Genomic DNA, 14,220 nt, shown 5'->3' on the forward strand with positions numbered 1-14,220 from the left:
AACAATTAAAAACAATGTGTGGCTGCTGGGATTCGAGCCCAGGTCTCCACGGCCACAACGTGGAATTCTTACCACTAAACTACAGCCACATTGATGTTTTAGATTGTAACCAATATATTATTAACCTGTTTTAGACACAATCCACTTCTTTCACCTCCATTCATATATTCTTCATCTCCTACCTTTGAAAACCTTCCACAGAAATTCCTAACCCTAAAAACAATTTTAACAATGGTGTCTTTCTAAATCAATGATTAGAAAGATTTGACTTAGATTTTTATGGGGACAGGTTACAAGCTCGCAAAGGAGAGAATATTGTTAAAATTGATAAATAATATGAAACTGTTTGTTAAATTGTAAAAGTAAAATGTTCATTTAGTTTATTCAAACGATTTATTCAGTTTTAAAATTAAACAAAACATTTTATCCATATATATTATTTGTTTAGTCACTTTATTTGTAAAATAATTAATTGAATGAAAAAAAAACGTATATCTATGTAGAAAATTTGAAATTTTCACTAGAATTAAAATATACAAATAGAAAGATTTATAACAAAATTTAGTTTATAAGAAAATATAACATCGTATAAGAAAAAACTTGGAAATTAGGCGGAAGTGCAACAAACGTGGACTTGATCACGATTTCACGATTGCGTGCTCGTTGAGAAATGTATGATGACTCCTTGACGTGGCAGGTAAATCCATAATTTACATTTACAAAATTAGAGCCAATCACATGTGTCGACATACCACCAATTAACCCTATCACCAACTCATCTCGTCGTTTATTACCACTGGCCCCACTTTCTATCTTTAATCAACGTCTCTCCTTACACCCCTTCAGTGGATCAGCACGTAGCCAAAAAATCTCAGTCGAACTCGGATCTGCATAAGGATATTGCAAATGCATGTGTATATAAAGGTCGACGAACATCTCACGATTTAGTAAAAAATCCCGGCATTTCTTTGTATAATTGTCAAGGTAACTTCACAATTTTTAAACTCGTAAACGAATTTTAACTTCAATTTTGTTTATTAGTTATTATTGATCAGATTCAGATCTGTAAACTGTTAGGTGAGAATGATGATGCTTGATGCTTCAACAGTTCGTTACAACTTAGCTTTCATTGATCTGTTTTGCGTAATTTTGAAGATTCATCGTCTAGTTGGTAGCATAATTTAATAATGTTGATTTGAACTCTTTGATCGGCTATTTAATTGGAAGTTGTAGCATTTTGAAATTGAGCTCACGGTTGAAGCAAGAGTTAGGGTTTTAGTTCAAATTTTAAGAGCATTTAGGTAATCTGAATTGGAGATTGGATCTTCCATAGATCGTTATTTAGTTAGGATGATACTCTGTTGAGATTTTCATAATTTGGAAGGGTTTGATATGAGACGTGTGCTAATGGTTTCGGTTTTTGTTAGATACTGTGAAGAAGTGATCCGAAGAAGATGGCTACACAGGGTACTACTGGAGCAAACAATGTTACTAGCCGACCGCCTCCAAATCCATCTCCTCTCCGTACTGCAAAGTTTTTCCAGGTATAGTGTTGATGTAGCTTGAATTTTTTTGAATGATCTCTCGCTAATTTCCTTCATCTTTATCTGTTCAACTGGTTTTAAGTTGGATCTATATATGTTATTTGCTGCTGTTTTTTTTGTGATACACATATAATTCGATTATAAGATTAATCTTGTCTGACATTGATAGGCCAACATGAGGATATTGGTCACTGGAGGAGCTGGTTTCATTGGCTCTCATCTTGTGGACAGATTGATGCAAAACGAAAAGAACGAGGTACACAGTTTTTAAAAGTATTTAAATGGAATTCAATGTTGCTTTGTCACTTAAGAGATGAATTTGAGGTCTGAGAGGATCTACATTGTAACACCATACCTTTGTTTTAAAGCTTCTTTTTTATTTTTCTTAGGTGGTGGTTGTAGATAATTACTTCACAGGTTCAAAGGACAACCTTAAACAATGGTTTGGTCACCCAAGATTTGAGCTTATTCGTCATGGTAAGCTGTCTTTGAATTCATTGATTAGTGGTATATCATTTTGTTGGATGTTGTTAGGGTATTTGTCTTTGCCTTACTTATATATCTTTCGGGTTGCAGATGTCACAGAGCCATTGTTGATTGAGGTCGATCAAATATATCATCTTGCTTGTCCCGCTTCCCCAATTTTCTACAAACATAATCCTGTCAAGGTATCTTTTTTTCAGTCAAGACCCAATTCATATTACTGAATGAATAATGATTTTTCATCTTTGCTTAATCGTGTTCTCAAACAGACAATCAAGACAAATGTGATTGGAACTTTGAACATGTTGGGACTTGCCAAGCGAGTTGGAGCAAGGTTTGAAATTCTCATTCTCTTGATGTTGTGATTTCCCAATATATTCAATACTTAATTGATTGTTCTTCTTTTACCTACAGAATTTTGTTGACTTCAACTTCAGAGGTTTATGGAGACCCTTTAGTCCACCCTCAAGATGAAAGCTATTGGGGAAACGTCAACCCTATCGGTAAATTTACAGCATTTCCCCTTTTCTTAATTGGATTCAAAAGGTCATGAAATGATGACATGGATGTTGTGTGGTTTGTATTAAAGGGGTTAGGAGTTGTTATGATGAAGGAAAGCGGGTAGCTGAGACATTGATGTTTGACTATCATAGGCAACATGGAATAGGTGAATATAATGTCTCACTTGTTTCTTATACTTGAACACATTTGATACGTTTTTGTAAAATAAAAGTTATCTGATTCATATTTTATATTTCGTGTAACAGAAATAAGAATTGCTAGGATCTTCAACACATATGGACCTAGAATGAACATTGATGATGGACGTGTTGTCAGTAATTTCATAGCTCAAGCAATCCGGTAACTTGTTTTTATGATACTAAATTGACGGCCTGTATCTGAGTAAATGACCATTTTACCCTAAGTCTTAGGAATTATTTATTGTGGTGTAATGCAGCAATGAACCCTTAACTGTTCAAGCGCCAGGAACTCAAACACGAAGCTTTTGTTATGTCTCTGACATGGTAAGTGGAAACCCACAGTTTTTTATAAACATTTACATTTGGCACTTTTATTTTATTTAATTTTCTTCCTTTGTTTCCTTTTAAAATTAGGTTGATGGTCTTATTCGGCTCATGGAAGGAAACAATACGGGCCCAATCAACCTTGGAAATCCCGGTGAATTCACCATGCTTGAGCTTGCAGAAAATGTGAAAGAGGTTAGTTTGGTAATTTTACACAAGAAAAACAATGTGAAACCATGATAACTAAGAAAATTTCCATTTTTGGTCCCTGAGTATATTAGCTGTTTTTTTCCTTCCAAAAAGTTTTCTCTTGCAATTTTAACCTTCATCTGAGGTTTTAATAACGTTTTTGGTTTTTGTTCCAAGTAGAATGCAAGAATAAATTACATTTTTCGTCCCTTAATATAGCTGTAAATTACATTTTTCGTCCCTTAATATAGCTGTAAATTACATTTTTAGTCCCTTAATATAGCTGATTTAATTCTTAAATGTTGATCCTTATTTGAAAATTTTGTAACGTTGTTTTTTCAATGTTCCAAGTAAATGGCTATATTTTTGGGACAAAAATTGAAAAAAAAAAAATCAATTATACTCAGGGGACCAAAAACAGTCATTTTACTTGGATGGTGACCAAAAATGTCACAATAGCCTCATATAAGGACTAAAATTGCGAGAGAACTTTTTGGGGCCAAAATTGCTAAAATGTATATACTCTAGTCATTATTAATTTGTAATGAATAAAAATTGTGAAATGTAGCTTATAAACCCGGAAGTGAAGATTATACATGTGGAAAACACGCCTGATGATCCACGACAAAGGAAGCCGGTGATTAGTAAGGCAAAAGAGGTGTTGGGTTGGGAGCCAACGATTACATTGCGTGAGGGACTTCCACGTATGGAGGAAGATTTTAGGAAGAGGCTTGGAATCCTGAGAAATGAATGAGACAGATTATACGTGTTACGTGTATCATGTTAATTTCTGATTTTATAAGAGACGTTTGTGCGATATATCTTGTTTGTATGTGTGGTGTAATTTTTTTATTTTTTTTTTTCATATAACACGTTTCTCTTTTGGGAGGGAAATCGGTGGCTCTTTAGCTTATTTCAGCTTTCACAGTTTTCATCAACTATACCATATCAATACTCTCTCCATAAACATATCATCAACTATTTTATACATTAAATGTCCTAATTATTTATAATTATTTTTTATTCCGTAAATTATTAAAATTAATAATTTATAACAATTAAATATTCTATAATATGCTCTCAAACGAACGATGATTAATTGTGTACCTGAGTAGTTAGTTGAAATGAATCAAGGTATGTCGAGATGACATATTTGTTTTCTTATTAATTTGTATGTCTATGTTTTAAAGTATTTCAAATTTATATTATTTTCTTTGTATTAAATTGTTTTTAAAATATTGATGTTATATAGATAATATAAATTAAATGTTTTCTACCAAACTAGTTTAAAAAAAATGAAATTTGCATGAAATTTGTAAAAATGAAAGTTTGAGGGGAAAGCGGCATAAATAAACGCATACTTGTTAGGGAAAAATAATAATAATAATAATTGAAAGCAGGGGACTCAAACCTTGGTCGAATACTGATATCATGAAAAAGTTAATAGAAGGTTTCAAACTAGGGGGTTGGAAACCGAATATTTTAAAAATTAAATCGAACCCAAATTGATTTGAAACCAAAACATATTCAAATTTGTTTTTTGGTTTGGTCCAAAACCAAACCGAATTGTGAATTTGATTTTTGGTTTGAGTTTCGGTTTCATGAAATTTAAACCGAAGAACCAAAAAATTGAATTTCATAAATTAATTAACTAAAAAATGTATTTTATATTTTATATGCTATTAATAAAAATAATAATTATAGAATAAAAATCATTTATCCATTTATTATTTGGATCTTTTTGTCCGCAACTTTAAATTTTCACTTTAAAAACATTGTAATTTATGGTTGGAAAATTACAACACTAATTTTTTTAAGTAAATATTCGGTTTCCTTGGTTTTCAAAGCGAACCAAACCGAATTAGAATTTGATTTTCGGTTTGGTTCGGTTTCGAAATGGACCAAAAAAAATTCAAACCGAGAAAAACTGAAGAACCTATAAATCGAACTCATTCTCACCCATATTTCTAACCCTGTTATTGCATAATGGGAATCAACAAAGAACATAACTATTGCTAAGACAATGCTTAAATTTTATTCATTTTTTGTCGATACGTGTATATAAATATTACAAACGTTATCGTTCATTGATGTGATACTAGTAAATCCAAAGTTACCAAATCTTAGTTATATAATATTTTTATATATACACAAAAAAAACACAACTTAATTTCTTAAGATTACTAATTAAAATATAACATTTTTATTGGCTATTGTATGTTTAGTTTTTATTTTTTAGAACCACAAATAATTATTATTTTTTTCTCATTAGGATTGAACCCAGAGCTTCCTACTTAGTTGTTAGTTCGTAACTTCCATTTCCATGTTAACCAAATGGACTAGCTACAACTTAGGGGGTGTTTTGTTTAGTTTTTGAATGGCCAAAAGTCCTTTTAAAAAAAAAATCATAGGCAAAAGATGTTTGGCAAAACACTTTTAAAAGCTACTTTTGTATTTTGCAAAAAATGATTTTAAAAGTCTTTTGCGAAATATCTTTTGCCTATGATCTTTTTTTAAAAGAACTTTTGGTCATTCAAAAGCTAAGCCAAACATCCCTAAGTTGTAGTTAGTCCATTTGGTTAACATGGAAATGGAAGCTATGAACTAACAACTAAGTAGGAAGCCTAGGTTCAACCCTAATGAGATGGACCATCAATGTTATCGAGTTACGACTTTCCATGAAATGTATCAAATAAATTATAAGTTTTAGAGATGGACCATCACAGATTCTACTGAATAGTTACGTTGCTAACCATAATAAGATATATTGACTTTAATCGTTTAGAAAACAGATTGGCTTTAACGGATTAGAAAAGAGTTTCATTCAAAGAGACAATGAACACGAATCCAATTTGTAAATCAATACTTAAACATTCCAAATCGATTCGTCAAATCAGAAAAGATTTCCATTCAATTACACTTTCCCAAACAACAAAACATTGATAACATGTAACCAAATTGTGCCAAAAATCGATATGATTCATTACAACAATTTAAGCAAAATATTCACTACCCACTTCTTAGATCTATTAACCTCCGAATCCATACAAAGTTCTTCCCTGCCTCTTCAAAGCATACACAACATCCATGGCTGTCACAGTCTTCCTACGAGCGTGCTCAGTGTAGGTGACAGCATCACGAATAACATTCTCCAAAAAGATCTTCAAAACACCTCTTGTCTCTTCATAGATCAGACCGCTGATCCTCTTCACTCCTCCTCTCCTCGCCAGTCTCCTGATCGCTGGCTTCGTGATTCCCTGGATGTTATCCCTGAGAACTTTCCGATGACGCTTTGCTCCTCCCTTTCCCAACCCTTTTCCACCCTTTCCACGGCCAGACATTGTCAAGAGTAAAAAAGTTCTTGAATTTCAAGTTTCTTGAGGAAGAGAAAGGAGGGTGAATGATGATTTAAGCAGAGTTGTGTGGTAGGGTTTATAAAGGACTTGATGATGGAATTGGGGGATTTTGAATTTTGAGCGGAACATGTGTTTTCGCGGTTTGTCAAAAAGTTCGACGGCCGATAGATGTTTAAACGGATCTGAGACGTCGATTGAGTTGAATCGATGGTCGTATAATTCTGAAGTGGTGGATCGATGACGTGGAATGTAATGCTGGAGGCATCTTTTTAAGAAAATTCCAATCGACCCCTGTAGAAAAGACATATATTACCTAACCCCCTGCCAAATTCAAAAAATTGAGAGAAACGCCCCAAAGTAATTATATGTTTTCAAAGTTATGAAAGATTTACTAATTTTAACTAATTTAGGTCAACATTTTATGATTTGTTTAGTTAACTAAACCAACTTAAGGCTTAAGTTTAGTAACTTGAATGATATTGATTGAAATAGAAACAATATTGTTAACTTAAACCACAAATATAAATTTGTTTTGTTTTTTTAAATTATATTAACATTCATGCTTGTTATAACAAATAGTTGTTTTTTACTTATCTCTAAAACTTGAATTATATTAGTGTTTATGTACAATTCTAGTTCCTTTATGTGACAAATCTTTGTACTAGACTAAAAAGATGTTAAGCAAGTCTCCACATAAACATTATAACACACACTCATAAGTAAAGATAACATTTATGTGATTTACTTTGTTGCTTTTGATCAACAATAGTTTTAACTGTTTAATTATACATTTTGTTGTTGTTAATCAACAACTTGAAATATTTATCAAGTGTATAATTTTACTAAATTTTACAACTTGAAATATTTTGTTCAGATTTTAGGTGTTAGGGTCTTCTTATATAGCTTAGGATTACAACCATGCAACCCCTAATGACTCTTCATATTTCTTAGTATTTTGGGCTAAACCTTTATGGACTTTCATATAGGTTTAGTCCAACTCTAATCAACATGACTCATGAGCCCAAATAAGAAGTCTTACCGATTTACTTAATCAATCCCTATAGCATTAGTTTTTTTATCACTAAATTAATAACAAATTAATTATTGATCAATACTAATTAAATAATGTGATTCCTCAATTAATATATTATACTTATAGTATATTAATAAACCATAATAATCTCTTCTTCAAGTATCCATCCTATCCAATTGTTCCAGAGTCTTACAACCCTAATGGGCCATGCTATTATCGGGTCAAGTACATACCAATTATAGTTATGAGCTTAGACACCTAATCCAACAGTTCAATATGACAATTAGATATGGTCTTTAGCCAAGCCTTGGTGCCATGCATGGACTTTAGGTCATATATTCCCTTTTTGACCCATTTTGGGTTCAAGACATGCATTGGACATACATATCTATAAAGCACCAACCTTTGGGACTTTTTTTAGGCTAGAATCTCTTCTGGAAAGGTTGGATTCCACATCTCAATGATTTTGTGCTTAACGGTTAAGCCTTTGAGCTTTCAAGTCTTGTGGAGGGGTTTTTGAGCATTTGGAGTAGACCCAAAGGATAAAGTTGGAAACTTTATCCTTTTAGACACATTTGGAGTCTATATCTGAGCCTTAGAGTCCCTGTAATCGAAGAATCAAATGTATGTGTTAAGTTGGGGAAAACTTGGCGAGTTGGCTAGGGTTTCCCTAACTTTTTTAGTATTGTAGAACTCGACGACCTCAAGAGGTGCACTTGACGAGTTGGGTCAACATGGACTGTTGACCTTGACCGTTGACTTTGAATTTGACAATGGTTGACCAAGTTTGACTTTACAAGGCATTGTGGGTATTTCGGGTTTTTGATGGGTTGGGTCATAATGGTTGTAGGCATTGACTCCGAAGCTGGGATTTGGAGTCAGACCTTATCAGTTTTGCACTACTTGTGATGTGAGTTTTCCTCGGTGTACTTACGGGTGGAAGACACCAAGGCAAGCCCTTTGGATTGTTATCCAGATTATCGTATGATTGAGTACAGTAATGATCTGTTAGATATGAATCCTGGTGGATAGGATGATGATATGCTTATTTATCTATATGATATGTGCCTGTCTGTTGATTGATTATGTGTTTATGAGTCATGTATATGTCGACATGTGTGTGGTTGGGTTGAGGCGGTCCTGCTTTGTGCTAAAGGCCAACAGACCCAGGGCGGCCCGGATAGACTGAAGGCCTGTGAGGCGGGCCAGTCAGGCCAAAGGCCCAGAGAACGGTCTAGACAGGCTGAAGGCCCGGTGTGGCGGTCCAGACATGTTGAAGGTTCTGTTTGCGTGATGTTGTGTGAAAGTTATGATTATGTGTTGTGGCGGTACTTTGGGGAAGACTTTGGGCTTATAATTTTTCATTATGTTTTGGGTACCTCGGATGATTGCGGGAGAACGAAGGCTTAATCATGCACATCCTCGTGTTTCGTGTTATGATTTATGGGAAATCTCTAAATGTGAAACTTATTTTGAAAACAAATTGTAATGAATGATGGTTTTGTGGTTATTTAAAAAGTTTAAAATTTGAACAAATAAAATTCGAATGTTAGATAGCCTTGACGAGAAAAATATGTTCATTTTGGAGAATAGTAAGGTTCAACGTAGGGTTACAGTAAAAGCTCCCACCATTACGGTAAACCCTATTGTTAGTACGGTGAAAATTGTCTAAAAAATTATTGTTTTTCACCTTTATGTTCCGAAACAGTCCAAAAACCTTTTAAACATATATATTTATCGAATTAAATATTAGGAAAAGGTTAGAACCCTTGTAGGGATATTTTGGTCATTTATTGATTTATGTCCATGTTGTATAGGTGATGTTTGAGAGTGTTACTTTAAAGAAATTAACTAGAAGATGACTAACTTTAAAGAAAGGAAATCCAGCACCTACACCACTTATGAAATTCACCTGCACCACCAACGAAGAACCCAAGCAAGTGGTGAACCACTGGATACATCAACATCAATATCATATTTTAGTGGGATGGGACGACAAAGACAGTCGAGGCTACCGGGAGCAATACACAGACTTTAAAGTACGTTTTCCTGAGTTTTGAACCAACAACACTTACGTCTAAAAAATCAAGGACATGCTTGTTGCAAAGGGAGAGGCAGTTGATACAACCCACAAACCATCACGTGCCTAACCACCAAGAGTAGAACCAACGCACAAAAAGACCACAAGACCCAAGAGAATGACAAGGTTCCTTGAACACTACAAGGACTGAAGCATCATAACCACCATTGACTAGTTCTGGTTGACCAAGTATCTTTTTAGTTAATTTCCAATAAATTTGTTGTTATAATGTAGGACCACATCTACTTCAGCATGCATGCACTTCCTTATTTTTAGTTTTTCTTTCTCTTATAAAATGTAAGCATTCATGTGTTAAAAACATATGCAGGAAGTTATCCCAAATCCTTACTGAGTTATTCTTTCCTGTACCGGAGACTTGCCTTCTATAACTAGGTTGTACGAATTATGTTATTGGCGTTGATCTAAAAAAAAAGTTATGATGATGAACATAATTTTTAGATCAACGAGTTTGTTAATAAAATGAATGAGTTTAGATTTGAGGTATTTTACTCTAAGCTTACTTGTCAAACCTTGTTCCGTTTTTTTTGGTTTTAGTCCCACTTGCCGTCATAGTTCTACCTTAGGCCATCTTCAACGCATTGAACTCAAATGAGTTCAATGGATTGCCACATATACATTCCACTTACAATACAATTTTACCTATTAAACTCTACACTCCATTAAACCCAATACAATTTAATGGATTGCCACATCATTTATATGTGTGTGAGAGGAGAGAGAGTGTGGAGTTCAATGGGGATTGAACTCCCCATTCTATTGAGTGCCATGTCATTAACCTACAATGGAGATTTTGAGTTTAATGGGATTAAACTCCCCATTAAACTACCATTGAAGATGGCCTTAGGCTTATTCCATCCGTCCTAAAAAATATTGTATTGTTCTATTTTGTCTGGTAGTATACAAACTAACAGTTTTATGACTTTATCCATATCCCCTAATCTAATAAATAAAACTAATTTTTCCAGGTGGCATTCTATTAACCCTCCAAATCGATTTTTCCCGCGCCTATCATCTAAGTGAATTTCCCAAATTGCCCCTGCTTGTATTACATATTGTATTCGGTTACCATATTCTCCCTTATATTTTTAGAATGCATACCAATCGATGCAGCAAGAAATCAAAAAAATCTTCTCCAAATTTAAATTGGATCTATGTTTGGATCTCAACCGAAGCTCCTATTTTATGCTTATAATTTTCATCACTTCTCATTCCCATCATCCGCAACTCACCAAATCAACTGGAATTTATGGTCCCCGTTACTTAGTTAAGGTTACTACTCGACCTTACCCTCGAACCATATTGCCCCTCCTTAATGTCCCTCTCTGCTTTCTTGTTATGCATGTTTATGTTCAGTCATGTGTTTTTTCTTTTTTCTTTTCCTAATACATGTTTCAGATTCCTACCGGTGAAGTTTATTTCAATTTCATATTAAAAAATCAGATATATGAAGGGTATGAAGATCAAATGGAGTCATCTGATGGAAAGAGTATGTTTTGTATATGCTTATCCGTATGTTTTTTGTCTCTTGAATCGGTAACTATTTTTGCACACCACTTGTTTGATAAAATGACTGAACCAAATTCTATAATCAGAAAACCAAGTAAATCAGGCGGTGAGAGTGATTTTTTTCTTGGTTATGTAGAGTTTTTTTTAGTAGATTTTAATGTTTGAAACTTTAAATTTTGAAGGCTTTGAAATTGAAAAGTATTATATAATTTATATCAATTAGTTTTCTCTTTCAAATAGGATTTCATATTCACAGCTTCAAATTGTTTTTTTTTTCATGTTTCAATGTCTATTACAACAGCATATCGATAAATCAAAAGTCAGAGAACATCTACATCAACACAAAACCCAAATGGTATGTCGATTTAAGTATAAGGTTTGAATTTTTTGAGATTCAAGTATCACTTTTAGATGTATTATTGTGGTCGTCATTATATGCGCTTCTTCCCTCTTCCCACTTCTCCTTCTCATGCCTTCACATGTTAAAATGTGATTAATGTATAGTTTATGTTAAAATTTCATGTTTTATTCATTGTTATTAGTATTAATCGTACCACTAAAGGCCATGAATCTGTGAGTCATATCCAAATCTATAATTGGTTGCAAAATATATCCACTAAAGAATGTAACATAGATGCATAATTATAGATTTTTTTGCTTATTCGTTTCACCATTTTTTTATGATGCCAGGTAGGATAGAAAGTCCTTTTGATTTGATTCACAATATCGCTAACAATATTACAAGCTTCACTGATAGGTATGTATTTTTAAAGGTTTGGACTACAAGAAATTTGGTAAGGTCAGACATAAAAATAATGATAAGGTGATTCATTCTTATCTATTTGATCATATAACTTCTTTTTTACGTTTGATAACATAATAGGGGAATGTAAATACAACTCAGAAAATGTAGAAACATGAAAGGGAAACATGATTACATAGCTTATAAGAAAAAAATGCAAGTTTGTTACTCTATTACCTAATTGACTACATATAATTTGAATGGAAACGTGCTATTGTATTTGTAATCAATATGCATGATACATTTTAAAATATTGTGGATTTTTTTTTTAACTATCACATTGACTTCACTCAAATTTCCAATTGCTTAATTACTATATAAAATATATTGATTATCCTAGGTTGAGTTATTGATTTCTTTTGGCGATAAACATTGACTAACTGATGGTTTAGAGGGGCAAGGCTTGCATTTTGATTTTGTGGAGTGCATCAAGGTACATATGCATGTTACCTTAAGTTATTTTTTAGTTTTAAAATAAAACCATGCTTTAAAAAAAAAGTAATGTAATTGTTATTTTCAATATATAAAATTTTATATTTGATGGTATGCCATCCTTATTTATAATTAATTTATAAATTATTTTAAAATAAACATAAAATACTTAATGGTTGTAATATTATGTTTCAATGTGTTATCTAAACAATAGTTCTTAAACTTTTCTGATTAATTGTTATTTTTTATTATTTTATTTTTGTTATTTTAGAATTTCAACAACCGTGTTTGTTATAACCTAGTTTCCAAATAAACATACATCAAAAGTGCAAACGAAAATCCAAATCGACATACAAATTATGACGAAATTGTAAAAAATAAATAGCATTACATCGATTTGGTCCAAAGGGAACGATATGAAATGGCAGATAGAAGTAATAAGTGATAATTTCCATAGTTGAATGGCTAGAGGTAAATAGACAAGAATCACTGAAGTAGCATCAATATGTAAATAAGCAAGAAGAAAAATGTAAGAATCGATTATTCGAATATCACATTGATCAATGAAAAATGCGTCTCGGGTGGACAAGAAATTTAGTCGGCATAGATTCAGAAGAACATTAGATTATTAAAAAAAAAAAAAAAAAAAAAAAAAAACATACACACAACAACAAAACCATACAGACCGGAAAGATTAATCTACACACAGCTTTGAAGTTGTTGCTCAAATCCAAAGTTTTCAAAGACACAAAGAGTTTTGCAGATAAAATCTACACACACAGCTTAAGAGTATATACAACCAGGAAAAGACTACGCAAAACATGTAAACATTTCACTTTGTTCTCGAAACAGGTAAGAATTTCATTCAGTTACAGATCCAGATTACAAAGTTTGAAATGTAAGAACCAATTCGTTCCAAGTTCTACATGATTCATTACAATAACTGAAGCATAATATTCACTATCCACCTCATACATCTATTAACCTCCGAAACCATACAAAGTTCTTCCTTGCCTCTTCAAAGCATACACAACATCCATGGCTGTCACAGTCTTCCTACGAGCGTGTTCAGTGTAGGTAACAGCATCACGAATGACATTCTCCAAAAAGATCTTGAGAACACCTCGCGTCTCTTCGTAGATCAAACCACTGATCCTCTTCACTCCTCCTCTCCTCGCCAGTCTCCTGATCGCCGGCTTTGTGATTCCCTGGATGTTATCCCTGAGAACTTTCCGATGACGCTTTGCTCCTCCCTTTCCTAGCCCTTTTCCGCCCTTTCCACGGCCTGACATTTTCAAATTAGGGTTTTGATTGACTGAAAGTTCTTGAATCTCAAATGACTTGATGAAGGGAGAGATAGAGATGTTGATTCTATGGTAATTGTGGAGTAAGATTTATAAAGGAGAGTTGGGGATTTTAAATTTTGAGCGGTCAATGAAGCAAGATCGACGGCCGATATTGATGATCCCCGTGATGACACTTAAACGAATCTGTGACGTCCATCTAGTTAATCGACGGTCTAGAACTGTTTCCAGTAAACTGGTGGATTGATGACATGGCCCGTGGATGAATTTTGAAGAAAGTTACAACTTAGCCCTTCAATAATAGATTGTATATGTCTAAAGTCGTAAACCCAAGTAATCATATGTTTTCTTGGTTTTCAATGAATTTTGTTATTTTGTTGGGCAATTAATTGTCATTTCTTTTATTAGCCTAATTTATAAAAATATTTATAAATAGAGACAATAA

The 14,220-nt window shown here is 33.2% G+C and overlaps 3 protein-coding genes and 1 non-coding gene across 5 annotated transcripts; 1 reads left to right on the top strand and 3 right to left on the bottom strand.

Annotated features, from left to right (window-relative positions):
• Window positions 1–17: 17 nt before the first annotated feature.
• TRNAH-GUG (transfer RNA histidin (anticodon GUG)) lies at window positions 18–89 on the bottom strand. The gene has a single exon. It is a non-coding gene; the product is annotated as a tRNA-His (tRNA).
• Window positions 90–845: 756 nt separating this feature from the next.
• On the top strand, window positions 846–4,060 carry LOC145065892 (UDP-glucuronic acid decarboxylase 6-like). Of its 2 annotated transcripts, none has more exons than XM_079012990.1 (12): window positions 846–984; window positions 1,428–1,544; window positions 1,714–1,800; window positions 1,934–2,021; window positions 2,121–2,212; window positions 2,297–2,361; window positions 2,442–2,530; window positions 2,617–2,694; window positions 2,795–2,888; window positions 2,986–3,052; window positions 3,143–3,247; window positions 3,810–4,060. In XM_079012990.1, the coding sequence occupies exons 2-12, from the start codon at window positions 1,455–1,457 to the stop codon at window positions 3,993–3,995; spliced, it is 1,041 nt and encodes a 346-aa protein (XP_078869116.1). In that variant the 5' UTR covers window positions 846–984; window positions 1,428–1,454; the 3' UTR covers window positions 3,996–4,060. The 2 variants fall into 2 exon arrangements, with proteins under 2 accessions (XP_078869116.1, XP_078869117.1); XM_079012991.1 differs by lacking the exon at window positions 846–984 and adding an exon at window positions 1,165–1,301.
• A 2,065-nt stretch (window positions 4,061–6,125) lies between these two features.
• Window positions 6,126–6,654, bottom strand: LOC145071060 (histone H4). Its single transcript, XM_079017991.1, has one exon. The coding sequence runs from the start codon at window positions 6,580–6,582 to the stop codon at window positions 6,271–6,273; it is 312 nt and encodes a 103-aa protein (XP_078874117.1). The 5' UTR covers window positions 6,583–6,654; the 3' UTR covers window positions 6,126–6,270.
• Window positions 6,655–13,307: 6,653 nt separating this feature from the next.
• On the bottom strand, window positions 13,308–13,852 carry LOC145071032 (histone H4). The gene has a single exon (XM_079017977.1). The coding sequence runs from the start codon at window positions 13,761–13,763 to the stop codon at window positions 13,452–13,454; it is 312 nt and encodes a 103-aa protein (XP_078874103.1). The 5' UTR covers window positions 13,764–13,852; the 3' UTR covers window positions 13,308–13,451.
• Between the last annotated feature and the right edge of the window lie 368 nt (window positions 13,853–14,220).

This window comes from Lactuca serriola, chromosome 8 (assembly GCF_051521515.1).
Source record: "Lactuca serriola cultivar US96UC23 chromosome 8, Lser_US96UC23_V15, whole genome shotgun sequence".
Classification (NCBI taxonomy): Eukaryota; Viridiplantae; Streptophyta; class Magnoliopsida; order Asterales; family Asteraceae; genus Lactuca; species Lactuca serriola.